The following is a 27463-nucleotide window of genomic DNA, read 5'->3' as shown; positions in this document are numbered from 1 at the left end:
TCTTGCCTCAGCCTCCCGAGTAGCTGGGATTACAGGTGCCAACCACCACGCCCAGCTAGTTTTTTGTATTTTTAGTAGAGACAGGGTTTCACCATGTTGGCCAAGCTAGTCTTGAACTCCTGACCTCAGGTGATCCACTCGCCTCAGCCTCCCAAAGTGCTGGGATTACAGGCCTCTGAGCCACCACGCCTGGCTGGGTTAGACTACTTTTATGATCCCTTTCAGTGTTCTGACCCCAAAGAAAGAATTAAAAAGGGGCATATAAGGAGCCCACAATATGTACCAGTAACTGCAAGTTGGAATGATATACAGGCAGAGCATCCCTAATCTGACGATCCAAAATTTAAAATGTTTTAGAATCCAAAACTTTTTGAGCACCAACATGACCCTCAAAGGAAATGCCACTGGAGCATATTGAATTCTGATTAGGAATGCTCAACTGGGAAATGCAAATATTCCAAAATCTAAATAAATTTAAAATCTGAAACACTTCTGATGTCCTAGGCATTTCGAATAAGGATATATAACTGGTACTTTTATTTTTATGAGACAGGGTCTTGCTCTGTTGCCCAGGCTAGAGTGCAGTGGTGCAATCATAGTTTACTGCAGCCTCCAACTCCTGGGCTCCAGTGATTCTCCTGTGGAGGCCTCGGAAAGTGCTGAGATTACACGTGTCAGCCACCACACCTGTCTAATATGGACTTTTCAATTTCAATGTAGCTCTGCAAGTATTATGATCCTAGCTTATAGTCTAAACAAACCAGGCTTGAGTAACTTGATTTATGTAATTTGTTCAGAGTCACATAAGTAACAAGTAGAGTGACAGGTAGAATTCTTTTGACTCCAAATACATCATGGTAGTTAGAAAAGTACATCTTATGACCTGTTTGTAGGGTGCATACATACATTCTTTATGCATTTGCTTTCTGCAGATGTTACAATTTTCTGAGACTGTTTCATGGTAAGAAAAGTAAAGATTAGTTCAATGCACTAGTTGAAGCTGAGATTATGGGGATGTTCATCAGGCACTCAAAAACTCAAAGGTACTTCTTTTTGGTGACTGTAGTAGTTGTTGTTTTTTGCAGGTTTAAAATACCAATGAAAATGAAAAAGTTAACCCAATAGAAAGGTCAACAAAGAGGACTGTCTTAAAATGGTCATTGTTTTACCCACATTCAGAAAACATTCTGAATTATACAGCTTTAATTAGCGTCCTTAAAGGGCACTGAAGTTACAAAGATTTCTTCTTCTATGGATTCAGAATACTACAAAATCATTAATACAAACTGGTGAAGACCAAACGTGCAGAATCTCCTCCCTCTTTTAAAAAATAAACAAACCTTAATTTACCAAGACACAAGAAAAAATGAAGTACGATCACACATAAATGTGGAAAAAATTTTATATTACCTATTTGCTTTATTTGCTGATCAGAATATATACTTTATCGATCTGACCATGCTATTTATTTGATACAAAATAGCTGTCACATTAACCTTTGTTGTTGATATCAGCACTTCAAAGCTCACTAATGGCTCCTCTTGCTTTTATGTAAAAAATTTTAGACCACAAAATGGATACACACACATTGCAAAAAATATCTGGAAAATGCATGCAATAGTGACAAATAATATGGAATGCTCCCATTATTCCACCCTCCAGAGCTAATCATTATCAACATTTTGGAATATATTTTTATCCTTGGAATGAGGAGAAAAAGAGTCAAAGCAATTTCAATTCTTGAGTCCTGGACTCCGTAAGTCAATAGATAGTCTCTCCCAGATACAAGGACAACTATTTTTACCAAGGGGGCCACCCACTTCAATGAGAAGCAGAATGGAAGTCCCAAACGTTCTCCAAGAGCCAGCCTCTCCTGCCCCTCCCTCAGATCACACACAGAGGAATGCTATAGGTACATACCTGTTGGCATTACTTTCAGTTTGCTGCTAGGTGGAGATTGTTCTACCTATGTTTAAATAAACAACAACAAAAAAATTAAAATCAGCAGTTTATAATCATCACATAGAAATGCAATCAATGATATAAAAGTGGTATAGGATCTTTATTTACATAGGCATATTTGAGACCTATTTTCTATAATTAAGTATACCTAGCAAACATGGATGCCTGAGCTTCTAAATACAGACTTTCCAATAAGTAACTTCCCTTTTGCGATGCTAGAGGATGAGAAGTGAGGCAATGCAGCATGGCCACTGTGGTTAATATTCCCCAAGACAAACCATTTTACATGTTGGTAAATGCATTCACATGTGCTTCTCTGGTTTTGTCTTATAATAATTCTATGAGATAATCACTGCAGGCATCATACCACTTTACATTCAAGGAAACTGAGTCACCAGAGGGTCCCATGACTGACCCTAAGTCACAGGTCTCAGGGTAAGTGGCAAAGCTGAGGCTTGAATCCCATGTTCTTTTGTTAGGTCAGTGAATACATATCTGTTCTCCTTATAATGCTCTTCTTATAATAATCCATTGAAATGCATGCAATGGAATCCTGATACAATGATTTTGGTGGGTATATACATCAGGGTCAAAGATAAAGAACGTTCAAACATAAAATATCACTGAGGATTTTCCTGCACTGAACTCTGTGTATATTTTAGGTCAAAAAGAATTCCATAGAAAGTAGTAAGATGACAAGACAACTCACAAGTCTCTATAAAGAAGCCACTATCTCAAAATCATATAAAATGGCTAATTTGTATATTTTAACCACGGGTAGCCACAGGAAGATAAATCCCTAGATAATTTTTAAATAATCAAACTCATGAGTTAGAATGGAATAAGAATGAAGAACAACTAATATAACTCTGTTTACACAAAGATACTAGTAATCAAAATATTTGAATGGTTACTCAGTATTTTATTTAAGAAACTCTTTCAAAGCTTTTCAAGTACTTAAAAAAATAAAGTTCAAAATACTAGATAGTGCATTATACCCTTTTCAGGTTAAGAGCAAGTATTTGAAATTGTCGTGTTTTGCAATTACTTACAGTGGCAATGCCAGTATCTGTTTTGGAGTCGTCTTCTAAAAAAAAAAAAAATTCTCTTAGAAAATCGGTTCGAAAATTTCTTGTGTGTGAACTAAAAACACACCAAGTACCTACTCATTTTTAACGTTGTTTCTACAGGGTATTTGCGAGGTCTTCCTCTTTTCCTTTTAATAATTATTGGCTGATCTTCCTAAGGGGGAAATAAAAAACAACAGCAATTAAAAAAAATTTAATCCTTTATTATACAAAGTTTTCTCAAAAATCAGACTTAGAGTTCCTGTCTAAGAGAGCTCAAATCCTAGCTTTGTCACTTTAAAAATATGTGATGTAGGGCTTAGTGTTTTATTTACTTATCTCACTGTAGTTTCTTCAACCTGATAAATATCACTAACTGTCATAAATTAAAGGAGCCGTGAGGATTTTGAGACAATGAAGTAATCAAAGTGTTACCTTTTACTTCTGTAATAAATATGTATGTCCATTTAAATTGGGATTTAGCCCAAGTTAGTTATGACCAAATGGTAACCCTTATAAAAAATAAAGGGGTCCACTGAATATATCATACATACAGAAGTGAGAACAACAACGAAAGATTTAAAATGGGCAAACTTGGTGATGGTTATCTAGATCTGGCTAGTGCACAGGCTGTGTCTCTTGATTTATGGTGCTCAGTCTCAAGCCACTGCAATTCTCTGCTCCGCGGGCTCCCTGAAAATCTATGGGTTAGAGTGGGCAGGGCTGGGATGCTGTCTGTGCCTGTGGCCTCCAGGAATCCACGACCTTGCCTCATGAACTAGGTCCCCTCCAGTATTCCCTGCATGCCTTCTGCACACCCTGCTGCTGTTCCCATTTCATCCTAGCTGGACTCCATGGCTCAGACAGCCTCCAATGTCAGGCCAGGAACCTGACATTGACACTGATGTAGAGCACTGAGCTGATCCTATCTGGCTATGACATAAGTGGGTCTCATATAAATGTTTTGAAGAAACAAAGATGAAGACAACAAAATTAATCAAAATGACACTGATAAAATGCACTGTATGAAATGGTGCCCCATTGCACTAAAAAAAACCCCAAGCTCCTTCAAAGTACTTAAGAAAAACTCAAGGTAACTGTATTTAACGAATTTAATTTGGTTTTAGTGCTTAAATAATTGTGAACAAATAAATATGAAAAGCACATCTCACCTCCTGGGATTTTATGGTGTCATCATCGTTCTGCTCTGGCTTTTCACCAGTAGTTTCACTGCTGCTATATTCATCTGTAGAAAAGGAAGAGCTTTGTCCACTGCTAGTGACCACGGTCAGCCTTCCCCATCTTTACCCAGGTGACCTACATAGCTGCAGCCACACATGAACACACACTCCATTTTCATGTTTCTACCATCAAAGTTAGTAAGCCTGAGTCAGGGTGACTAGTAAACAGCACATTTTGGGTATAGCAGGATCCAAATTAAAAATCATTCCTAATCTTAAGCATGAGGCTCTTTATTATACAGGGAAAGTAAATGAGCAGAATAGATGTTTCGGTTGTTGAGAGATACGATGGCTGCTTTGAAGGCTCAGTCAATTTACCTAAGCAGATATTTTACTCACCTTTTTCTTCCATGACCCTTGAGGCAGTGCTATTTGTCTCAGAACTGGTTTTAGATAATTCTTCCAAATCTCCAGAGTTCTCTTCCTATAGAGAAGTTGAAAAAGACCAGAAGCTTCTTCAAACTGAAGCCTTCATCCATTCATCCTCCCCACCCAAGTGTGCCTTTCTATTTCAAAAAAACTCCCTATCTCTTTTTTAGGATAGTTTTTTGGAAAATGTTTTTGAAATGTAACTATTATTGCTGCTAGTGAGACTATAAAAAAAATAAACATTCTGAGAACAGAAAAGCATGAGATAAGGTTCAAGTATAAAATGTCAAGGCCATTTTCTTTCCTGCAAAATAGAAATTGCTGTTCTCCTCCCTCCGCTTGGATTTTGTCTTTTTAAGACAAACTCCAAAGGAAAAATGGACAGCTATTGGCAACAGATATTTATCTTTGTGGGGTGATGGAGGGGGGAGATGTGGGGAAGCAACAATTTGGGAGGTGTCAAAGGGAATTTATGGGTATCCAGATGGGCTGACTTGGAGCAGTGATCTTTCAGCAATTAAATTATCCCCCCATAGTGGCAAGAAAGTTCTCAGCATGAAATGCCAAATCATTTATACTATAATACTTATACAGTATATAAACAAAAATATATAAAGTAGAATAAGATCAAGATGAAATAGGAAACTAAGCATTAATTTTACTTTAATGGCCCATTATAAACAACTGTAAATCCTCATTTCCATTAATTTTAATTTTACTTATTTTTGAATGGAAACATATTCTCGTGGTTCAAAATTTAAAGGGATCTATAATGAAATGCCCTCACCCCCGACTTCCCTACTTGGAAGACTTCAATGTCATTGGGTTTTGATATAGCCTTTCAGGGACTAGAAGGGGATGGATATAAAAGCAAATCCACATTTCACACAGTCTTCTGAAACACTGTAATTTCTGACCCACTTCATGTCACATATGATTAGATCTTCATTCTTTTTTACCTAACAATGAAGATGGCACAGAGCTTCTGTTACTTCCTAGTAAAAGAAGTGTCAGTTCAGCCATTTCGCTTGTTATTTGTTTGTATCTGCATTACAAATACTATCTTTATCTTATGGGGTTTTTTGTTGTGGTTATTTTTGCAGAAATCTCAAACCAGTGTCTGTTTTGGGAGGGTCAGTTCAATTAAAACAAGGTAAACAAACTCTGCAAATTCATTTAGTTGAGCATTTGTAAGCTATTGTCATAAAATGCTGAAAGTGAACAAATAAGTGAAGGTCTCAATGTCAAATCCTCTGTGTTGTGGGACTCCCAGCTTCCCTTAAGGTACTTTGACAGTACTACATAACTAGGTCCAAGACGTGCGATTACAATACAAGACTAACAGGTGATGTCAGAGGAGAGCTCACTTTCAGTGATGGCATCAGGGCCAATCTATACAGTAAATATTAGTAGAGATTAATTTTTAAGATTTTTAGATAAAAGGCATATATAAATCGTGGTTCTACCATTTCTTCTCACATTCTGAGGGCTTGTGGTACCTTGGGAGAGTGCTAATTTAGAGGATGGAAGGTCCACTCATTTGGGAAAGCTGAGGAGAAACCTATTTGCTCTGACCTTATCAACACATCAACATTGAGGCTTCACTGAGACCCTCATGCTGCACTGCCATTTTTGGCACAGGACCTCTTCAGGTGCTCTGTGTGTGTGTGCGCACGCGCGTGTGTGTGTGTGTGTGTGTGAGAGAGAGAGAGAGAGAATGTGTGTGTGAGAGGGAGCGAGGCAGCACGTGTGTGAGGTGAGGGGGAGAGAGGGAGAGAAGGAGAGAGGGAGGGAGGGAGGGAGGGGGAGAGAGAGAGTGTGTGTGTGTTGGAGCGGGTTTAGGAGCAGGCAGAAGTTTTTGAGGTCTTCTCCCTCACTTCAGCCAGAACATCTACACTTAGTATCTGTTTCAAATATAGCGGGGGCTGAAGATGTTCTGCACAAAAGTCTTCAAACCACTGGATGAACTGCATTTCTGTTTCTGAACTGGCTCTTTCAGAGCCAACACTTGGTCCTATAAGCACTTAATCAGATCCTGATGACATGCATGCAACTCACTTTTTATTTCCTGCTTTCATTTTTCCAGTGCCTGGAATTTTTTTACTTACTCAATTTTGGTCTTCTTTTGGTCTTACTATATACATTTCAGAATAATGACTTTATTGCTTTTATAAAATGGTACATATTTACTACACAGAAAACTTTAACAGAAATGATGAAATCACTCCCAATTTACTGTCCAAAAATTACTAATATTAAGATGTCATCAAATAAATGCTACTGCAGACAGCTTTCCATGTAAGAAAGGATTCTTTTGTAGTAACTGAAAATACCGTGTCTATAAAACTGCTTAATGAAAATAGTTACATTAGATTTTATTTAAATTTAACATTAAAAAATCATGAAATTTAAGAGAAAATAAAACAATACCCCTTCATTCTACTTTTTTTCAAATTGAGAAGTATCGTCCCAGGATTTTGGTTTGGACAGGCACAGCTTAAGGGCCTGTTTCTTCCTTTGGTCACAACCTACTAAAATTCATGACAATACGCCACTTTCCCTCTTAGGTTATCAAATCTTTTCCTACTTTTTATTTAGTTCTTCGGTTACTGGGGGGAAAAAGAGAACAAAGTCTGGTTTTAGAGAACTGGAAGTCAGTTCTCTAAATTCGGGAAAGAGAGAGGAAAAGATGGAACTAGTTTAGACAGACAATGAGAAATTTTAGAGTACTGAGTCCCAGAAATGGAAGAACACCCAAGAGGTATCTAGTAGGGAATGAAAAAATCTGGGCCTACAACAAAAGAGACAGCAGAGCACAAATAAAAATTTGTGAGGAGATTCTGTGAGTCATAAGATGAAAATAAGACCACAGGAAAAAAGGCAATGATGCCGGGCGTGGTGGCTCAAGCCTGTAATCCCAGCACTTTGGGAGGCCGAGACGGGTGGATCACGAGGTCAGGAGATCGAGACCATCCTGGCTAACATGGTGAAACCCCGTTTCTACTAAAAAAATACAAAAAACTAGCCGGGCGAGGTGGCAGGCGCCTGTAGTCCCAGCCACTCGGGAGGCTGAGGCAGGAGAATGGCGTAAACCCGGGAGGCGGAGCTTGCAGTGAGCTGAGGTCGGGCCACTGCACTCCAGCCTGGGTGACAGAGCGAGACTCCGTCTAAAAAAAAAAAAAAAAAAAAAGAAAAAAGGCAATGGGTGAGGCCAATCCTTAGAGTACTCAGATTTTAAAGGTAGGAGGTGATATGGTTTGGCTGTGACCCCACTCAAATCTCATTTTGAATTACAGGTCCCATCATCCCCACTTGTAGTGGGAAGGATGTGGTGGGAGGGAATTGAATCGGGGGGCAGGTTTGTCCTGCGCTGTTCTCCTGACAGTGAATAACTCTCATGAGATCTGATGCTTTTATAAAGAGGAGTTCCCCTGCACATGCCCTCTTGTCTGTCGTTATGTTAAGATGTGACTTGCTCCTCCTTTGCCTTCCACCATGATTGTGAGGCCTCCCCAGCCATGTGGAACTGTGAGTCAATTAAACCTCTTTCCTTTATAAATTACCCAGTCTCAGGTATGTCTGTATTAGCAGCATGAGAACAGACTAATACAGGAGGTAAGCTAGAGAGTAAAGTACTAATATTTAAATATATGTGACTGTATTTCAATATTTTGGTGCAAGTATATCTGTGATAAAGCACATTCTACTTTGGAAGAAAACATTTAGACACCTTAAGAAATCAATACTACGGAACAAAAACCTAAGCAATGTTATATTTAAATTGTAATAATTAAGACAATCTTGCAGTTTAAGAATTATAAAGTGCAACATTTGATTTTGGGGAGGAGACTAAAAATATACACCTTTTATAATAAAGTGATTATTATTAGAGACATATAAAGGGGGATACTAAAATGAAAAAAATATTATAATAAGTATTCACAATGCTGTAATTAGGCCTCCCTACCCCCACCCAAAACTTTAATATGTGGAAAAAATACCTTTGTGTCACATGGCTCAGTTTCAGAACACTGCCTTTGTGCTGTTTCTATTCTGGAATCCAGGACATCTGGATTATCATCTGTAAATCAGTTTAGACAGAATCACAAATGAACAAAAGCTAAATGAAAAATGAAATACATAGTTCTATTTTAAGACTGTTTGAGCCTTCTTTCTTAGGCCTGTGATACAGAGAAGCCAAAAGTTACTCTATATTTATAATATCATGTGATATGAGCACTGAACACTTGCCTTTTGCCCTGGCAAAGTAAAAATAAAATACAAAAATCCCCATATGTTCACATGACACCAATGAAGTAGTGGGTTCTGTGGGAAGGGCTTAGTGTATAGTTTCCAGAGATACTTTAACTTTCTAAATGAGTTACCACCTAAGAGGTATAGTATAGTAATTGAGACCATGGGCTTTGGAATCAGATTTATGTGGTGAAGATAAAGTCGTAATTTTTCAGAACCTTAATCTCTTTATTTATAAGATGACACCACCACCTAACTTATAGGTTTATTGTAAAGATTAAATGGGAATGTATATAATGTACCATAGATAGTACCTGAATACATCAGGAACTCATTAAATTGCTACCAAATAATATAAAATATAAATATTTCATTCTTCACTCTTCATTCTTTCTCATGTAGTCATTCAATAAGTATTGAACTTCTCCTCATGTCAAGTATTAAAGGTCAGTGCACTGTTCAACATGATAGTCACTAACCACATGTGGCTACTGAAATATAAAATAATTAAAAAACAATTAAAAATTCAGTCTTTTGTTTCCACTGACCACTCTCCAGTGCTCAACAGTGACATGTGGCTAGTAGCTTCTGTATTAGACAAAATGAATGTACAACACTTCTATTACTGCTGTTCTACTAGAGGGCACCATTACAGACCATGAGAAAATCAATAGTATGAAGCACAGAAGGGGTGTTAGAGGCACTTTGGAACTAAAGTGCTTCACTAGCTCTGTAGGGCATCTGCTTATGATACAAAATACAGACTGCAGTGGCACCTGGCTGGGCCCCGGGGTGTGGTTCCAGAGAGAGTCTATCTTTGTTTGAGATCCAGGGGTGGGGTCTTCTGCAGGAAACAACCTAGATTCTAGACTGAGGTCCAGAAAGGACCCTGGAGGTATCAAGCCAGTCTAGAAACAAATTAGCCTCAAGACTTGTGAAGTAGACAGTTACTATCCTCAAAAATTCTCTATGTTTTTGGCTCACTCTTTTGGATATAAAAATAATATGATTTTCAAACATGTCTAAAACAGAAACATGTATAAATACCCAGTTCATCTTCTGAAGACAGATAATGCTTTCTTTTTCTTTTAGGCATATGCCTTTCTTCCTCTTCAACCTGGAATTAAGAATGACTAGATCAAAGGCCATAGAATCTTGATTCAAATAAACTGAAATGGGGGCACATTGTATTAGTTTCTAACCTTTGGAATAAGTTGATATACACATTTTTAAAAAATCTAGAACACTTCGCTGGGCGCGGTGGTTCACGCTTGTAATCCCAGCACTTTGGGAGGCTGAGGCGGGTGGATCACGAGGTCAGGAGATCAAGACCATCCTGGCTAACATGGTGAAAACCCATCTCTACTAAAAATAGAGAAAAAAATTAGCCAGGCATGGTGGTGGGTGCCTGTAGTCCCAGCTACTTGGAGGCTGAGGCAGGAGAATGGTGTGAACCGGGAGGCGGAGCTTGCAGTGAGCAGCGTTCATGCCACTGCACTCCAGCCTGGGCGACAGAGCAAGACTCCATCTCAAAAAGAAAAAAAAAAACAAAAATCTAGAACACTTGATATTTAGATTTGGATTAGACTAATTTTGTAAGCTTTAGTCTTTTTTTGGGTTTGAATGTAAATTCATACAAAACATGCTATTTCTAGCTACATATTGTATTTCAATAATTCTAAAACACATGTTTAAAAAATTATTTATCATTTCACCATCTCTGAAGTCAAGCTATATATATCTTACAACTGATGGCATGTCATAATTAGTAGTATTTTTCTGCTTAGTGGCTGATTAAACATGAACTTCTTATGGTTGATGAAAGTGCATGAAAAACCATTCTGACTGTACAACATGGGCACTTCCAGACAGTCCTGAGAACTGCTATTTGCTTAAACATTGAAAGGGCATATACAGGTAAAAGTGACATGTGGAACTCTCAGTATACCCATTAATATTTAATTTATACAAAGAAGTAAAGCCTTTCTAAAGCCCTTCTTTGTGCACAGTAAAAATGTTATGTGCAAAATATCAAACACTTGAGTTTATTAAAACGCACCTCTTTGGGATCTGCTCCAACACTGTGACTGCTCATGGCTTCTGCACTGTCTTTTCTACCACTGGACATTTCTGAGTAATAAATACAAAAAAGAAAAAAATCTTAAATATTTTTATATTCCAATACTTATTGTAGGTGTGTGTTAGGGGGCTGGGAGAAAACTGAGTGAGTAACTTTACTGAGTATCAGCTATATACAAGGCATTGTGGTAGATAGTTCACAAATGATTTTTGATGGGATCCTCCACACAACTCCGTCAGTTAAGTTCTCTTTCTTCCTCCACTTGTAGATGTGAGGGAACGGGGTTCAAGGAGGTCAGTAACATGTCTGGGGTAACAACACTGGACTTTACACAGAAGACTTCAAGGCCCTTCCCCCTAGTTTGTGTAGCAACACAGTATTAAGAAGCATCAATGAAAACAATGAATCACTGCATCATAATCATCAGGCTAACAAACATTCACCAGTCAAACAATAGCAAATACAGGAGATGGTATGGAGTGACAACTGGTACATTACTTGGGGTCAATTTAGTACATGCAGTAAAGTTGAAGAGGTGCCTATAACTGAGCAATTCCATACCAGAAATACAAGTACACTACATATACACTGGGAAAGGTAGGAGAACATACACAGTAGCACTCTTTGTAATTGGGAAAAGCTTCAAAATACCTATATGTGCAAAATAATGTGCAAATGAAGCAAAAAATACTAACTGTGGTATATTCAAAAGCAATGAAAATAATTAGAGTTAATACAAATCAACAGAACAAAATCTCAGAAAACTGCTAAATGAGCAAATAAGGTAGGGAGGGTTTATGTAATGTGAGACCACATATTTATCTGAAGAAGGCAACATATGTTACATATTGTTTATGTACCTACATATAACTAATGCATAATAGTGGTTCCTTTTAGAGTGAGATTAAAGGGAAAGAGATTGGGATTGGGAAGGGGTAAATGGGGATTCCACCATAACTAATATTTTTTAAAAGGTATGTGAAGCAAATATACTGAATTGTAAGATAGGGCAAAACGAGGTTAGGGGGCACATGGGTGTTTATTACCGCTTTACTTTTGTTTGAAATATGGTATATGTTATAAAAATAACTGTATAAATAAATAAGCCTCTTTTCCCACTCTTACAATAGAAAATTAAAAAAATTAGTAAGCATCAAGAAAATTCTATGTTCTGTTTGAGAAGGGAATTATCTGTCCAGAGTTGGCAGCCTGCACAGGTTGTATGGCCACCAGACCTCACCCCTGGGAGAAGACCCTCAAAAATGTGATATCCTAGATATGCCACCATCCTAAACTGTCAGAAGTTAACACATTTCACAGTTGGGTACTTGCAATCCACAGGGTACTATGTGTTTTGTATTCATGTTGGATTGAGTCAACTGTGAGATTAATGGCAAAGTTCTAGTAGCTATTTAAAGTGAGACATCACTTTTAGGCTGTATGGCTTGGAATAAATCACCTGGCCTAAGACTCGTTTTCCTCAACTACAGGAGTGATGCTGTTAACTATCACTTTACTGAATTACTATGAATTAAATGAGAGAAAAATATGTAAAATAATTAACACAAGGCCTGGTATACAGACCACACTCAATAAATGGCAACTATAATTAATATTAAAACTATGGCTATGAAATTCATTAACTTACCTCCTTTGTTATAAGATTTGCTATGAATTTCTTCATTTCTTCTGAAGTCTGAATTTTCAACCTAAATATATAATATAAAAGATATTTATGGATAGTCTTACAAAAAATATAAAGGCTAAAAGAGAGAGAGAGGAGAGAAGGTAATTTACATAACCTGGCTATTTGTACAAATGCCAAAAGGAATTGGGGTACATATTCTTTTTAATTTCACCCAGAAGCTCAGAAGCACGCAGCATCTTCTTTTTGAAAAGGTTTCAGTTTAACAAATTACTGTGCTTATTCTTCCTGTCCTTAAAGCAGCCAATGGCAAAAGAGTAAGAATAAATAAGAGAAATATCCTGTAATATCCTAAGTCCTGGCCACAGGCTTTTGTACACATTTGGAAAGGACATTTATGCTCGACTGGGGAAAAGACAGCTGTTGGTGGACCCGGGGGACTGAGGTAGGATGGAGAACATGCCACCTGGCTCGGTAAGCTTCAACCCCATTTAAAGTCTTTTTAACTTTTAAAATTTATTTTATTAAAAAAAAATTATTTTTAGAGACAGGGTCTTCCTATGTTGCCCAGGTTGGACCCAAACTCCTGGGCTCAAGTGATCCTCCCACCTCAACTTCCTCAGTAGCTGGGACTATAGGCCATGCCACTGTGCCCAGTCAAAATATTTTTAACTCTTGGATGGCAAACTCGAACCACACCAAGTGGTGCTTTTCTCTTTCTTCTTATTCAGCATATGGTGTATGAGTTTCTAGCTACAAAATAGGGTGGTTGATGAGGAAGTACTCTGATTCCACGGTTCACTGATAGTACCCCAATTCCTCTAGGGGCATTGGAAAGAATGCAGTTGTCTGCACATTTGGAAACATTTTATAAAATGTTCACTCCTGGTACAACATGAGGTTCCTTATAAATACATCAAGACAGAAAGCCCAAAAGAAGACTCTTTCAAGAATGAAAGGGATTATGAGAGCCACATCTGGGAAAAAAAATACAGACACATAGCAGTTACAGGTTAGTATGTTGAGAAAAGTTGTCTAAAAACATAAAGTGAAATTTAATTCTCAAACTAAAATTTTTTGTCTATAGCACCAGGATGATTTAAGACATCAAAATCCAATTTTCAATCCTGTTATAATAATAAACAATAGAAAGTTCAGAGTTCTTCATCAGTGGGTATAGGTGAACATGGAAAAGAGCTAGTGAAAGATGCTGTCAGGATGCTGAACTCAAATGAAGAGTACATTACCAAATGCCTCCTGGCTCCTACAGAAATATACACGTAACCCCTCCAGATGCTCCTTCCTCCTCAACAGCTCTCCAAAAAATAAAAAAAAAAATCCAATAACCACAAAAATCAAAATCATTACAGTGACTTACATTTAGTGATTCATTCACCAACAAAGGCTCCTTCTGGAGTTCAGCTGTTCAAAAACAAACATGAGATGTAAAGAAACTGAGTATTGTTTCTGAAATGTAGAGAAATAAATTTGAAGATTTTCAGGATAGGGAACCTATCCTATGTCACCAAGTGGCTTAGTTGCCGTCATAAATTATAACATTCTGACTACTTATTTCCCACAATCAATCCATGTTGTACTACCAGAAAATACTACCAGAAAAAGACAACAGAAATTAATGTTGACTGCATTTTTATAATAATGGCAATGGTATATTAAATCACTGTGATGATTTAACTATGTTGGTGATCTGAAGCTTAGAAAAAAAGTAAAAGACCTTAATGTAGCTGTTAAGCTGCAGTATAACACTGGTTCATTTAAAATAATAGCGTCAAATGAAAAGTTAGATCCTATCCCCTCAAACAGCAATGGTCTGTTTATATTCTTTGGAAACATGAAGTACAAAGTCTACTGTTTCTACTCAACAATGACAGAACACACATTTTTCTTCTAAACAACTTCCTTTTACGTAAGTAGATCTCTTACTGAACTGTACCTAAACACAGTAAAGCTATCTGAAATATAGCTGTGGGAACAATGGATTTCAGAATCCAAAAATGTTAGCTTCTTGACAATTAACAAATGAGACGTTAATTATCTGTAGTATAAAACACCCATGCACATTTTAACTAATGTATCTGTCCAAGTTTTGAATAGGTTAGTCATCTTGAGGGTTTTAACATGCCAGCATATGAGGGTTTTAACATGCCAGCATAAATGACTTACCAAGTCTTGCTGTGGTCTTCCAGGACTGGCTAACACTTCTTACAAGGCTTCGAGACCCTTTCAGATGGTTTTGTGTAAGAAAGTCCTCAACTGCTCCCACTCCCCAAACCTCCCCAGATAAGTCATGGGTGAGATTTATATGCACTATTCACTTAATCTGAATCACTCCACATCTACTGCCCTTCTCTTTGCCTTGTACACCTAATGCATACCTACTGATTATTCAATATTTAGCCCCAAATGAGTAACAAGTACTTATAAAAATTCAAAATGTATACAGGTTGAGCATCCCAAATTCAAAAATGAGAACTCTGAAATGCTCCAAAAATCTGAAATTCTTTGAGTGCCAACATGACTCTCAAAGGAAAGGCTCAGTGAAACTTCAGACTTTGAATTTTTAGATATGGGATGCTCAATGAGGTGTAATGCACATATTCCTAAACCCTAAGAAATCTGAAATTCTAAATACTTCTGATCTCAAACCTTTTGGATTAGGGATACTCAACCTGCATATTTTTTGACCCTCCCTCCCCCAATCCAATCTTATGAAAATACCTGGTAAAACATGTAGTGATATGCATTATGGAAGTTTGTTGCAGCCCTGTAACAGTAGAAATCCTGAGACCACTAAAAGATCTAAAACTGGTATTTAGGGACGATTATTTAGCTATTAAAACAAAGAAGTGGATCTGTATATCCTGATAAAGTAATGATGGTTGCCTGCAATATATGGTCGAGTGAAAAAAAATTCTAGAACAATATAAATATAATTTTATTGTACTGAAGGTGGTTACTCATAGGGAGTGGGAAACTTTTTATGCATTTCTGTATATCTTACTTTCTATAATTAAAGGAGAGGGGTGAAGGAAGAGACTGATTGAGCCAACACAAGTAAGCTGACTCCCACAGTCAAGTAAGTATCTTTATTATAGTACCTTATTTGCAGGTTGATTTCAGTGAATGACTTATTTCCATCTGTCATTTCCATGTTGATTTCCTTAGTACTCACAGGTAGCAGACTTGATGTTTGTCAGGGAAATAATGTAAAGAGCCAATCCAACTACAGTAGACATTACAGTTGCCCTCCTGGCACCTTTCCCAAGAGCCCCGACTGTGGTCTAGAATACCAAGTGGATCCAGGAACAGAGCACCTGACTTAAGTCAACTAGTAAGCTACATTTCTCTGGTCACAGTAATTAGTTTACAACCAAAATCACTCTGACTGTTTATTCCACTTGACTTGCATGGACATTTTAACATTGTGGAAAAAAATGGAGGACCGGCTTAAATTTGGTCACATACTCTCTATTTCCTAGTACTTAAAAAAAATATTGTGGGAATCAGAAGAAAACACACAATCATGTTTGCAAGACAAATGAGAAATAATTCCTCACTATCACAGTTCTTCTCATTTCCATTTCCTTAAGCCAGTATGGTCCAGCCTCTCTGGGGAATTCCTGAGGCTTTCCATCAAGGAATCCACAAGGGCCAAACGAACATTATTTGTCTTACAGACTCTTGAGTGCTCAATGGAATTTTCCACAGGCCAAGATGTACCCATAATTATTTGAAAAGGCTACTAAAACCCAACCATCGGCCAGGTGCGGTGGCTCACGCCTGTAATCCCAGCACTTTGGGAGGCCAAGGCGGGCGGATCACAAGGTCAGGAGATCGAGACCCATCCTGGCCAATATGGTGAAACCCTGTCTCTGCTAAAAATACAGAAATTAGCTGGGCATGGTGGTGTGTGCCTGTAATCCCAGCTACTCAGGAGGCTGAGGCAGGAGAATAGCTTGAACCAGAGAGTCGGAGGCTGCAGTGAGCCGAGATTGCGCCACTGTACTCCAACCTGGCAACAGAGTAAGACTCTGTCTCAAACAAAACAAAACTAAACTAAACTAAAACAAAACAAAACAAAAACAAAAACCCAACCATCTATCTGTAATGTTGGATTTTCTTCATTTACTTTAACCAAAACAATAAATAGCAACTGGACTGAATGTGAAAACAGATATGAGAAACAGCTGTTTTTTATTAAGCCAGACTTAAAGGGATTTGCAAAAATGCAAAACAAGGTCACTTTTATCACTTAATTGTGTTGTTTTGGAAAATCTAGCTATTTTTCATGAAAAAAGAGTTAACTTATAGTGAGTTAAATATATTGAATTAATAGTGACTTAATATTTACTTTTCTCAATTTTAATTTCTTATTTGGCAAATGTCAACAGGTATAAGCCATATAACAAAATCTCTTTGGGGTCGTCGGTAATTTTTCAGTAATTTTTGGTCCTTGAGACCAAAACGTTTAAGAGCTCCTGCCTTTATCCTTTCTGATACTGAGGCTCTCCCTTAAAATCTGTAGTCCACAATGAAGAATGTTGCACAGAGAGACTGAGAAGAAGTTATATAAGCTGAGAGTAGTTTCCGTGCAGCCACTGGGGCAAAAGCCTGAGCAAGAGACAAGAGCAAATGGTGTAAAGTGGGTACTTAGGCTCAGACTAGCCTTTTGGAAGTGAGCTGCAATAGTGTCTGGAGACAGGCAGGGGTATGGAGAAACATTGCTGGGATAGAGCAAGCGTTTGCTCCAAAACAACTTTCGTTTTGCATTATTATTTGGAGGTAATCAGATTTAAACAATTACCCTACGTAATGTTGATTGACATTTCATGAGGAAAAGTGTATGTTAAAAATAAGATAGTAAAGAATTCTCCCTAATCTATTTTAAAAAGTGAGAGGCAAATTAATATAGACTGTATGTTATTATGCATCAACTATTGATTTTTAGAAAGGTAAAACCACATGCAAGGCAAAAACAAAAACAATGTCAACAACCACTCTAAGGAGCTCACCTATTCCACTTGGCTTTCCCCCACACAGACTTTCTGGTGGTGCCAGAATTTCATGATTTTTCTCTTCCTCTGAAGGCACATAAGCCTAAAAAATCCAAAGCACCGTAAAAATAAGTTAACCGGGGTTTTTACAAGAAGACTAACCTCAAGTGAATTAAACAAAAATCCCTAGCCTCCTGAAACAATATAAAAGCCTACTTTTAAAGAGTACACAAAACTTAAAAATAAATACATCAAACTTTAAAAACCAAGCAAGTAAAAAATCAATTTAATTTTGTATTTCATCCATCAATGGGTCTTCTATTGCTTTAAAGGTAAAACCCCCAACTCAGCACACCACTCAAGACTCTTCCTGATGGGCTCCCACTGCCTTCCAGGCTTCAGTCTCACCATAGCTCACCGTGAACCACTGCAGTGCCTGAGACACACCACGTGCCCTCCTGTTTCTCAGTCTAGAACACAACATTCTCTTTGCTTAGAAGGCTCTTTCTCTTCTGGGAAATTTCCACTCTACTTTCAAAATTCTATTTCAGTGTCCTCCTTGCAAGCCCTCCTGTCTACCTTCCCATTGCTCCTATTGGGCAAGTTGTGTTTCCTCTGTGGTGTTCATAACCCCCATGTTCACTGCCGTCTTGTCACATATACTTGGTTGGTGCCTTGAGATCAGGCTAGAAAGAGGATATGGAGACTAAATTGTGTAAGCACCAAAGCCATGCTTAAAAAAAAAAAAAAGATTTTATTCTAAGCATGATGGGAAGCCACCACAAATTTTAAGCAGAGCTACGACAGGGCCTAGGTTATGTTTCTAAAGACTACCTGCAGGGCTGTGTGAATCACACTGGAGGAGGGCTGGAGCGAAATAAGCCTAATGGAGAGGCTACTGAAGTAGTGGCTTAGCCTAAGGTGGTGACTGTAGAAACAGAAGATGGACTCATGTTATATTTTGGAAATGGAACCTGTAAGAAATGGCGATAAATAAAATGTGGGATGACGGAGAAACTGATGGTGACTCTTGTGTTTCTGGCTTGAGTAAATGGAACTGATCATGGCACTATTTACTAAGATTACTGAGGTTCTTAGCTTTCTCCCCCACAGAATATGACAATAACAACACTAAGTGTCGTAAGTACAATGAGAACAGGAGCTATATATTACATAAGTATAAATATGTGTATATGTGATGAAACAGTATTTAATCACTTACAGTTCAGCACAGCTGAATTATAAGCCATACCTCCATTTTCAAGTTGGCTTTCAGTTCCAATCCTCCCAAAACATTCAATGGAGACTCTTCATTGCCTAATAAAATTCAAGCCATTTAGTACAATTTAAGAATTTGCTTGCAAAATACATCCGGGGTCAAAAGGAATGGAATGTGGTTATCTGACATGCCGTGCCACCTTCCTTTTCTGGTTTATTTTGCTGTCAGTAGAAAATGACCAAAAGGAATATGTTGTATAAAAGGAATCTGGATGAAAGGCAGGGATTACTTGCTCATTTTGGGTGAGTGAAATTCTTGTTTGCAGAGTAAGATAACTGCCCAGAAAGAATGACAAAAGTATTATCTGTGGAGACATCTTCATTTCCGAGTAATTTTCTGCAGTGATCTCCATCAAGTTTGTCCTTAAAAATATTCTGAGTCACTAAGGTCTATTCTCAGTAAACGTGATTTATTAACAGATTCACTTTACTTGCTTCACATTGAACACAGAAATATTGAACACAAAGTTAAACTGTGAGGTAGACAAAAAGAAAATAAAATTTTGTCAGGTGGAGAGATTCAATTCTACTCTGGTCTTGCCTCTTTCCTATATCCTTCTGTAGATTGTGTAGAAGCTTCTGTAGAAAACCTTCTATTTTCACTTCTTCAAGAAAAAAAGAGGGATGAGTAATTGTAGCAATGATTGAGTCATAAAAACTTCTGAAGCATTCAATTTACTCTAGGCTAAATTTAACAGAAACTTGTAAAGTTACTTGTTTCAACCCTTGGAGCATTTCTTAAACTCTCCTAAGTCTCTATAATGAACAAGACTAAATCTATTAGCCTCAGTTTCCTGAGACTGGGTTAGCTGATGGCTAAGGTCTGTTTCAGTTAAAAGTCCAGGATGCTACAATTTATACAGCCAGAGTGGAAAAGAATTCCTCTGCCCCTTCAAGTCCAGCGCATAAGGACCCTTTGGTTCTTACAGCATCCTGTGCTTAATACCATTCTATGCAATTGTCACGCTTTCAAGTGTCACTGTCCACTTAAAGTATCTGAAGTTGGATGGTATAAGGCATGACTGATATAGTATCCTTGAAAGTTATTAACTATTTCTAAAAGACCAGCACTGTCCAAAATCTATCAGCAGGGAAAAATGTTTCCTTTCACTTTCAAATATATTCTAAACTAGAAACTCGTTTCACCTGAAAAATAAGCTGTTAAAAAGAATGTGCTCCCCTGATTCAAAGGAACCATCAGACTGAACAAATACATACTGCAAACCTATAATCAGATGAGGGTTGGAATCATGTTTGCCTTTGTATTGTGATCCCATCTAATTATCCCCATTTTATACATGAAATGGAGGCTCGGAAGCTTTTTATCTTCTAAAAGTCACCCGAGGACCATGAACACTATTTAAATTTTCTGACTGTATTCCCTCATTTGTAAAATGAGGGTGGTAAAAAATATATATACTGCTTTCATTGGGTTGTGGTAGGGTACTCTTCCTTTTGATTGACAAGAAACCTGTAGGTCAAAGAGGTTTAGTAAGTTGCAGCAGTCATGTAAATAACATGTGGACTTCCCATGCCTCAGTCTCCTGCTTTTTCTCTCCCCACACATGAGAAATGGGCCAGAGGTTTTAAACTTTTAAACACAAGTACCTTTTAGAGAAGTTTGACCTTCAACTTTGATGAGTTATTTTGCAACATTATAATACGAGAAAAAAATATATAGATATTTCATCTTTCTGGAACCAAAACCATCTTTTGGAAGACTGTCCTAAATGCACTCTGTTGTACAATCATCCTTGTAAAATGTTAAAATTTGCAATTAGGTACAGATTCTCACCTATGTCACACACATTTTCTTCAGAAGACACAGTAACCATTACGTCTCCTTCCTCAGGGAATGATTTCCTTGTGCTGTTACCATCTCCTGTTTTCTCAGCAGATGCTTGATCAGTCCATTTGCCACTATAATCACTCTCTACAGTCAAGTCCTGCTCACATTTAGGAGCTAACAGAGCTACACTGTAGGTAGCTGGAAGGATCATTGTGTGGGAAGGAGCAAATTTTGATTCTTGGCCAGTAATACATTTGGTGGTACCGGTTTTCAAGTTGTCTTCAGGCCCCTGCTGCTCAGGAGGAAGAAAGGAATGCTCAGCCACTGTGCCTTGAACAGGTGGCATGTCATCAGCTTTTATAGCACCGGTATTTACTGCTGCCAAATAGCGAACACTGACAGAGGGATCCTTAACTGTCTGCCCAGACGTCTGTTCTGGTCCTCTCAGGTGGGCAGGTGAGTTAGCATTCCCCTCTAAGCCCCTTCCTGCTGAATAACTTGCTGTGCTACTGCCCCCTGCTGTCCCTGTCTCTGGGCTCTTATCTTCTTTCTGAAGGGAGTTCAACAATACATTCTTCTCTTCTGCATTTATGAGGTGTAAAGTGCTCTCTTGCTGTCCTCTTCCTACAAATGGTCCTACTTCGGGGCACTCCTTGCCATACTTCTCTTCCTTTTCTGCACAAACAGCACTTGGATGGCCTTGCCCTGCAGAGAGTTTGTGGACTGATGGCCCGTTGTGCCCCTCCTCAGTGCTCACGGTCAACACGGGACCCAGTTCTTTGCCTCCCCTGACTGGCCCAGGACACCGACAGTTATTCTCAGCAATTAGGCTGGGCATGGGGACCTTGTGCTTGCTCACTTCTGTGGCTGACAGGTCACCATTCCCTTCTGCGTTGTCTGCAGTCAGCTGGTTCTCTTCATGTCTGTCAATGCTGGCAGAAATTGGCACACATTCTGCTGTGCTGGTGGAGATGATGGCAGCATCGCTCAAGTCTTCCACTCTTGTGATGGTCAGCCGATCTTCATCCTGGAGGACAGCACCAATCATGACTGCTTCACACCCTTCAGAGGTGCTTGTGGAAATCATGGCAGTGTCACCCATCTCCTCTGCTGGTGTGACTGAGGCGTGGCCTTCCTCCTGAGGGACAGCACTGGACACTGGGCCCTCACAGTCTTCCACCGAGCTTGTGGAGATGATGGCACTCCCGTCTTTTTCTTCCATGACTGTACCAGCTCGCTCATTTTCACTTTCAACAACTACACCGGAAACAGAAGCCTCACACTCTTCTGCTATGCTAGTGGAAATGAGAGCACATTCATCCTTCTCCTCCTTGCTGGTTGAGGCAAGAGGACTTTCAGCTTCTGGGGATGCACTGGGCATAGGTCCCTCAAAGTCAGCGGTGCTTATCAAGACTGGACCTGTAGCCCTTTCTTCCACTGCTGCAACTGGCTGGAGACTTTCAGCACACTTGATGGTTGTTGCACTGGAGATAGGCACTTCAAATTCTTCCCCTATGCTTGTGGAAATCATGGCACACTCATCTTTCTCTTCATTTCTACTGACAGTGAGTTGGCTGTTATCTCCTGAGACTGCACTGGGCATGGGGGCCTCAAATTCTTCTGTGTTTACTCTGGTACCTTCCATGTTTTCTTCAGTTCTCAGAGCATTTGAGTGACCTCCTTCCACATCTGTAATTGCGCTTACCTGAGGGGTGTAATCATTTGTGGTACTGGTGGAAATCATCAAGCCTTTGCCTTGATCTTTACCCCCAGCTAAGCTATTTTGGTTGGTAATATCATCACTGGCTGTAGTTGCCATGAGGCCATCACACTCTTCATTTTCTACAGAGGTGATGATGTCCTCATCTTCTTTTTCACTTGGTGATGTGTGGGCAACTTCACATTCTGGGACTTCACCAGATACAAGAATATCGTAACTACCCCCCACGAGGCCAGTGGAAATAGTGGTATCTTCAACTTTTTCGAGCTGACAGTCACTTTGATCAGATGCAGCACTAGTCATAGGACCCTCACAACCTCCTGGAACTGGTGTCACTTCATCCTTTCCTGAGACTGCACTGGTCACACTGCTTTCTACAATCCCTTTTGCACTGGAGCAGATATCTGTGTCTTTACTTTCTTTCTCTGCGCCACTCATGCTGTCAACATTATTTTCATTTGCATTCATGATGGCAGCTCCAGCCTCAGCTTCCACATGCTCTACCACAGTACCAATCTGACTGTCCCCTTCTGCACTTTCACAAATCAATACCCCTTCACTTTCTTCTCCTAACCCTGTACAAGTTGAAGCATGCCCAATTTCATTTCCTCTTCCAGTACTAGTCACAACACCCTCCCCTTCCTCGTCTTCCTCTTTTGCGCCTGTGCTAGTCACAATGCCTTCATCATCACAAGGACCAGCAGCAACTAACGGTACATTAGTGCCTTCTTTGGCTACTGTGCTGTCCATTGCACTCTCTCCATTTTCTTCCGATTCAGAACTTATAGCAAAACCTTCACTGCTATCTTCTGAACCTGTGCAACTTGCCGGCCCCTCTCCATCTTCTGTTATTCCCGTGCTGGTGACTGCACTCTCACCTTCTGTACCATCATTCACAGAACCATCTCCTTCTTGACTGGCACTTGTTCCTGGTGGTGCATCATTATCTCCCAGGGCAACACCTGCACCTGTAACCATGCGTTCCTCCCGGGGCCCTGCTCTGGTTACTGAGCAGATCACAAAGTTATCACTTCTGCCTTCTGCTCCTGTACATGTCACAGTGCCCTCTGTTTCTTTTTTGGGACCCATTCTCATATTTCCCTGGGAGCCATCCACCTCTTCACTGCTTATAGATCCTGCTCTTATTTCTGTCCCAGCACTTGTAACTGCTCCATCACTTTCAACTTCACTAATAAAAGTAATAGTTCCTTCAACTATTTCTGAGTCTCTACTTGAAGAACCATCACACTTTTCTTCAGAGCCTGCACTGGTTACAGCATCATCCTTTTCCTCTGTCACAACGCTGTTTACATTGGCTTCGATTTTAACTGCATGTACAGCCAGCAGGTCTGCTGCTCTGTCCTCAGATTCAGCCACAGCACATTCCCCACTTTCCCCTTCCTTAGTGCTTGTGAGGAAGGTTTCACTTTCAGCAAATCCTTCTGTGACAACAGCCCCGCCTTCTTCAGCTGCAGCAAAAACAGTGCATTCACTGGCTTCTGCACCAACATGAAGAGGATTATTTCTGGAATGTGTTCCTATTATAAGGCCTTCATCTGCCTCAATGCTGGTGCAGGGTAAAGCCACCTCACTCTCTCTTGTTTCTGAAGAAGTAGTTGTGGCAGGCCCAGCCTTCACTGGACTTAAGGTGACATCTTTGTCCTTCCCCTCAGTACTAGTGGCAACAGAAGTCTTCCCTGCTCTCCCAGGCCCAGTTGCCACATCCTCAGTTTGTCCATTCCTTTGGTGCAAAACAGAGGGTGCAGAGCCCCTTCCAGCACTGGTGTCTACCTCACTGTTTTCATTCCTTCTGTCAACATCAATTGATATGTCTTTCACTTTACCTGGGCCTCTTTTATGCTTAAGTTTGATAGGTTCGGCATATTTTTCTGTACTCATGCCTACAACATGATCAACAGCAATGCCATCCTTCTTGCCATTCTCTACTGTTGCTTTAACTGTCTGCTTTAAATTGGGCTCTGCATTTAAGTCACTTTCTTTCTTGGCTATGTCCACTAAACCACCTTCTTTGGTAACATTCTCATTTTCCACAATCATGCCCGTTAACTTGCTTGCAAGAGGCATGATTACCTTTCCTTGTTTACCATCCAATAAAGTAGCCTGGTGACCTTCTGGAATGTGTCTTTTGCTAGTGATGCTTACTTTTGCTGGTGTATCTACTGTGAAACCTTCACCACCTTCTTTGCTGTCACTTGTCTTAAGGACTTCTGATTCCCTAACAGTCAGACTTTGATTAGAGAGAGCAGAGTGATCTACAGGGGAGGTGCTGGCTGTGCCACCTTCTAAAACAGTTCTTTTGTCAAACACAGGAATTACATCTGGATCATAAGAGTCCCTCAGAGGCACAACAGTCACTAAACTTAAGGATGGAGAGGAGTCTAAATTTGTGGAATGTTCAAGAGCAGCATCTCCTTGAGCAACATGTTCTTCAGCAGCTGTGTTTTTCAAATTCTTCTGTACCCTATCATTTTCTGATGGGGCACTCAGTAACGTTCTATGAACAGTTTCAGAATCTATATTCACTTCATTAGTTCCTCTATGAATGGGTTCTTTCCCCCCAGGGTTGAGTTTGGACACAGCACTTTGGATATGCATTTTCTTGGTCAGGGTGCTTCTATGGTCGGCATGCTTTTCAGAATTACTATTAACTCCCGTTCCACGGCCTGGCTTATAAGCTGGAGCTGTTGTTTTTGAATCTGCTGTGCAAGTTCTCAATTCGTCCTTTAGAACTGTGGCAGAAGTTTTTTGTTTCATATTTTCAGAGTCAATGTCTTGCTGAGAATTATTATTGCGGCTGTCTTGGGTTTTAGATACTTCAAACACATTTTCAACACCTGGCTCAGAATCAATTTCCATTGGCTCTTGTTCAGGGATCAATGTTGTATCACCACTCTTTTTTGGTCTCTGAAGGGAAGAACCGCTGGGAGTGCTCAAAGTGTTTGCGGCTAGCTTTTCTTCTCCTTTAGTCATTTCTTGTGACAAGCTTCCTCTCCGATTTTCACACAATCTTCTGCTTAATTTCTTTTCCATGAGTGAACTATTACCTCTGGCCTTTTCATGATTACTGTCAATTTCTTTACCATCCTTGTCATCTGCCTTATTTTCTTCCTTCTTTTTTATGTCTTTACTACTATGTTTCAAGCTTCTGCTTTTGTGGCCGTCTGACAACTTTCTCTCAAGCCTAGTGGAAGTGGAGTCTTTATCACTCTTATATTTCTCCTTTGCTAATGGTAGCTTGGTTCTATGACTAGAATCCTTCTGTGTACTATGTGCTGAAGAAGAAGCAGCCTCTAATACAGGTTCAACACCAGTTTCTTCAAAAGGTTTGTCTTCAACTTTAGACTTTCGCTGTTTTTCTGAGTCATTTTCTTCTGTGTTCTTCTCCTTGTCTGGTTTTGGAGTGGTTGCCTGTTTTGTGACACCTTCTTGTAATTCTGTTTCTCCAACTTTTAACTGTTTGCCTTGACTTTTTGATTTAGACTTCAACACAAGTTTCTCTTCTAACAAGCTCTTTGTTCGTCGTTTCTCCTTGTGAACAAACTCTTCTGGTTTCAAATTACTATCCATGTTAGTGGAGTCCATATCACATTTATCTTCCGAATAACTTTCACTTCTTCTCTGTAATGTGATACCATGTTGCTTGGAACCCAGAGAATCTTTCTGAATTTTAGAATCACTTGACCTTCTTGATTTGTGCTCTGCCTTAGTTTTTTCAGCTGAAAAGCGTCTCTCTTTTTTGTTGTTTTCTTTACGAACATTCTCATCTGTTTTTATAATATATTCAGAAACTGGCTTTCCATCTTTGCCTAATACTGATAATTTCCTTTCATTCCTATGTTTACTTTTTCGTTCGGCTTTATCATCTGAAGAAAGCTTTGTTTGTTGACTTTGCTTTTGAATATTTTCCTCTACCTTTAAACCTTTCTCAGAAGAGTGAAGCTCCATCTCATCACCTGTTTTATGCATACAATCACCTTTATATTTATGTTTCACAGGCAATTTGTCTTCCGATGGAGTTTTCTCTCTTTCAGGCTTCTCCTTGGAGGATTTCACCTCTTTCTTAAGTAGGCTTTTCAAATGTGGTGTTTCAGAATCATCTTTCTTTAGATGTTTTTCATTTTTAAGTGTGCTTTTCTGTTTCTGGGGCTCTTCGGTGCAAATTTCTGCACGTTCTACTTGCCTTTTTGCATCTCTTGTGTCAGTCTCTTCCTGTGCCCCCTCCATGATAACAGGAGTAGATGTCCGTCTTTTATGTTCTCTTTCTACTTTGGATTCATTTTTGTTTTCATCAACTACATGCAAAGACTCTGAAAGTCTCCGGGCAGGTTTACTTGGTTCACTTTTTGCATGAACATGCTTCAGCTCTTTTGAAGAAGACATTTTTTCCTTTTCAAAATGCTGAAAGAAAACAAAGATTAAAATATGAGGAATACCAAAATCAATCTTTAGATTCAAATGTAACATTTGGGTGCACTAATATGTTGAGTGCTGTCACATATGTAACATCTGACTTAATTCTTGCAAGCAGCCTGTGTAGGTGTCAAAAACTCACCTGATTTTTAAAAATAGATATTATTATTATTATTATTATTTTTTTTTTTGAGACGGAGTCTTGCTCTGTCGCCCAGGCTGGAGTGCAGTGGCCGGATCTCAGCTCACTGCAAGCTCTGCCTCCTGGGTTCACGCCATTCTCCTGCCTCAGCCTCCGGAGTAGCTGGGACTACAGGCGCCCGCCACCTCGCCCGGCTAGTTTTTTGTATTTTTTAGTAGAGACGGGGTTTCACTGTGTTAGCCAGGATGGTCTCGATCTCCTGACCTCGTGATCCGCCTGTCTCGGCCTCCCAAAGTGCTGGGATTACAGGCTTGAGCCACCGCGCCCGGCCAAAAATAGATATTATTAACTTGATTTTAAAAAGCTAAATTCCTCAAAGAACTAACAGGAGTTTACAACAACCACATTTCACAATAAAAAAACTAATTCTAAACAATATGAACACAATTTTATGAGATTACTTCTCATAG

At 39.2% G+C, this 27463-nt stretch overlaps 1 protein-coding gene across 1 annotated transcript in view; it reads right to left on the bottom strand.

Annotated features, from left to right (window-relative positions):
• The window catches only part of BOD1L1 (biorientation of chromosomes in cell division 1-like 1), a 64296-nt gene that overhangs the window by 9517 nt on the left and 27316 nt on the right, over window positions 1-27463 (bottom strand). The window contains exons 13-25 of the mRNA XM_011947363.1: window positions 20707-26839; window positions 18886-18950; window positions 17652-17736; window positions 13997-14040; window positions 12622-12682; window positions 10953-11023; window positions 9941-10010; window positions 8641-8720; window positions 4610-4694; window positions 4202-4275; window positions 3129-3204; window positions 3015-3049; window positions 1921-1966 (exon numbers count right to left, since the gene is read on the bottom strand). Coding sequence (XP_011802753.1) covers window positions 1921-1966; window positions 3015-3049; window positions 3129-3204; window positions 4202-4275; window positions 4610-4694; window positions 8641-8720; window positions 9941-10010; window positions 10953-11023; window positions 12622-12682; window positions 13997-14040; window positions 17652-17736; window positions 18886-18950; window positions 20707-26839 — 6925 coding nt within the window. The remainder of the gene's footprint in view (window positions 1-1920; window positions 1967-3014; window positions 3050-3128; window positions 3205-4201; window positions 4276-4609; window positions 4695-8640; window positions 8721-9940; window positions 10011-10952; window positions 11024-12621; window positions 12683-13996; window positions 14041-17651; window positions 17737-18885; window positions 18951-20706; window positions 26840-27463) is intronic.

Source organism: Colobus angolensis, unplaced genomic scaffold (assembly GCF_000951035.1).
Source record: "Colobus angolensis palliatus isolate OR3802 unplaced genomic scaffold, Cang.pa_1.0 Scaffold262, whole genome shotgun sequence".
Classification (NCBI taxonomy): domain Eukaryota; kingdom Metazoa; phylum Chordata; class Mammalia; order Primates; family Cercopithecidae; genus Colobus; species Colobus angolensis.
Note: the sequence above shows the minus strand (reverse complement) of the source record. Positions and strands in the feature narration are given on the sequence as shown.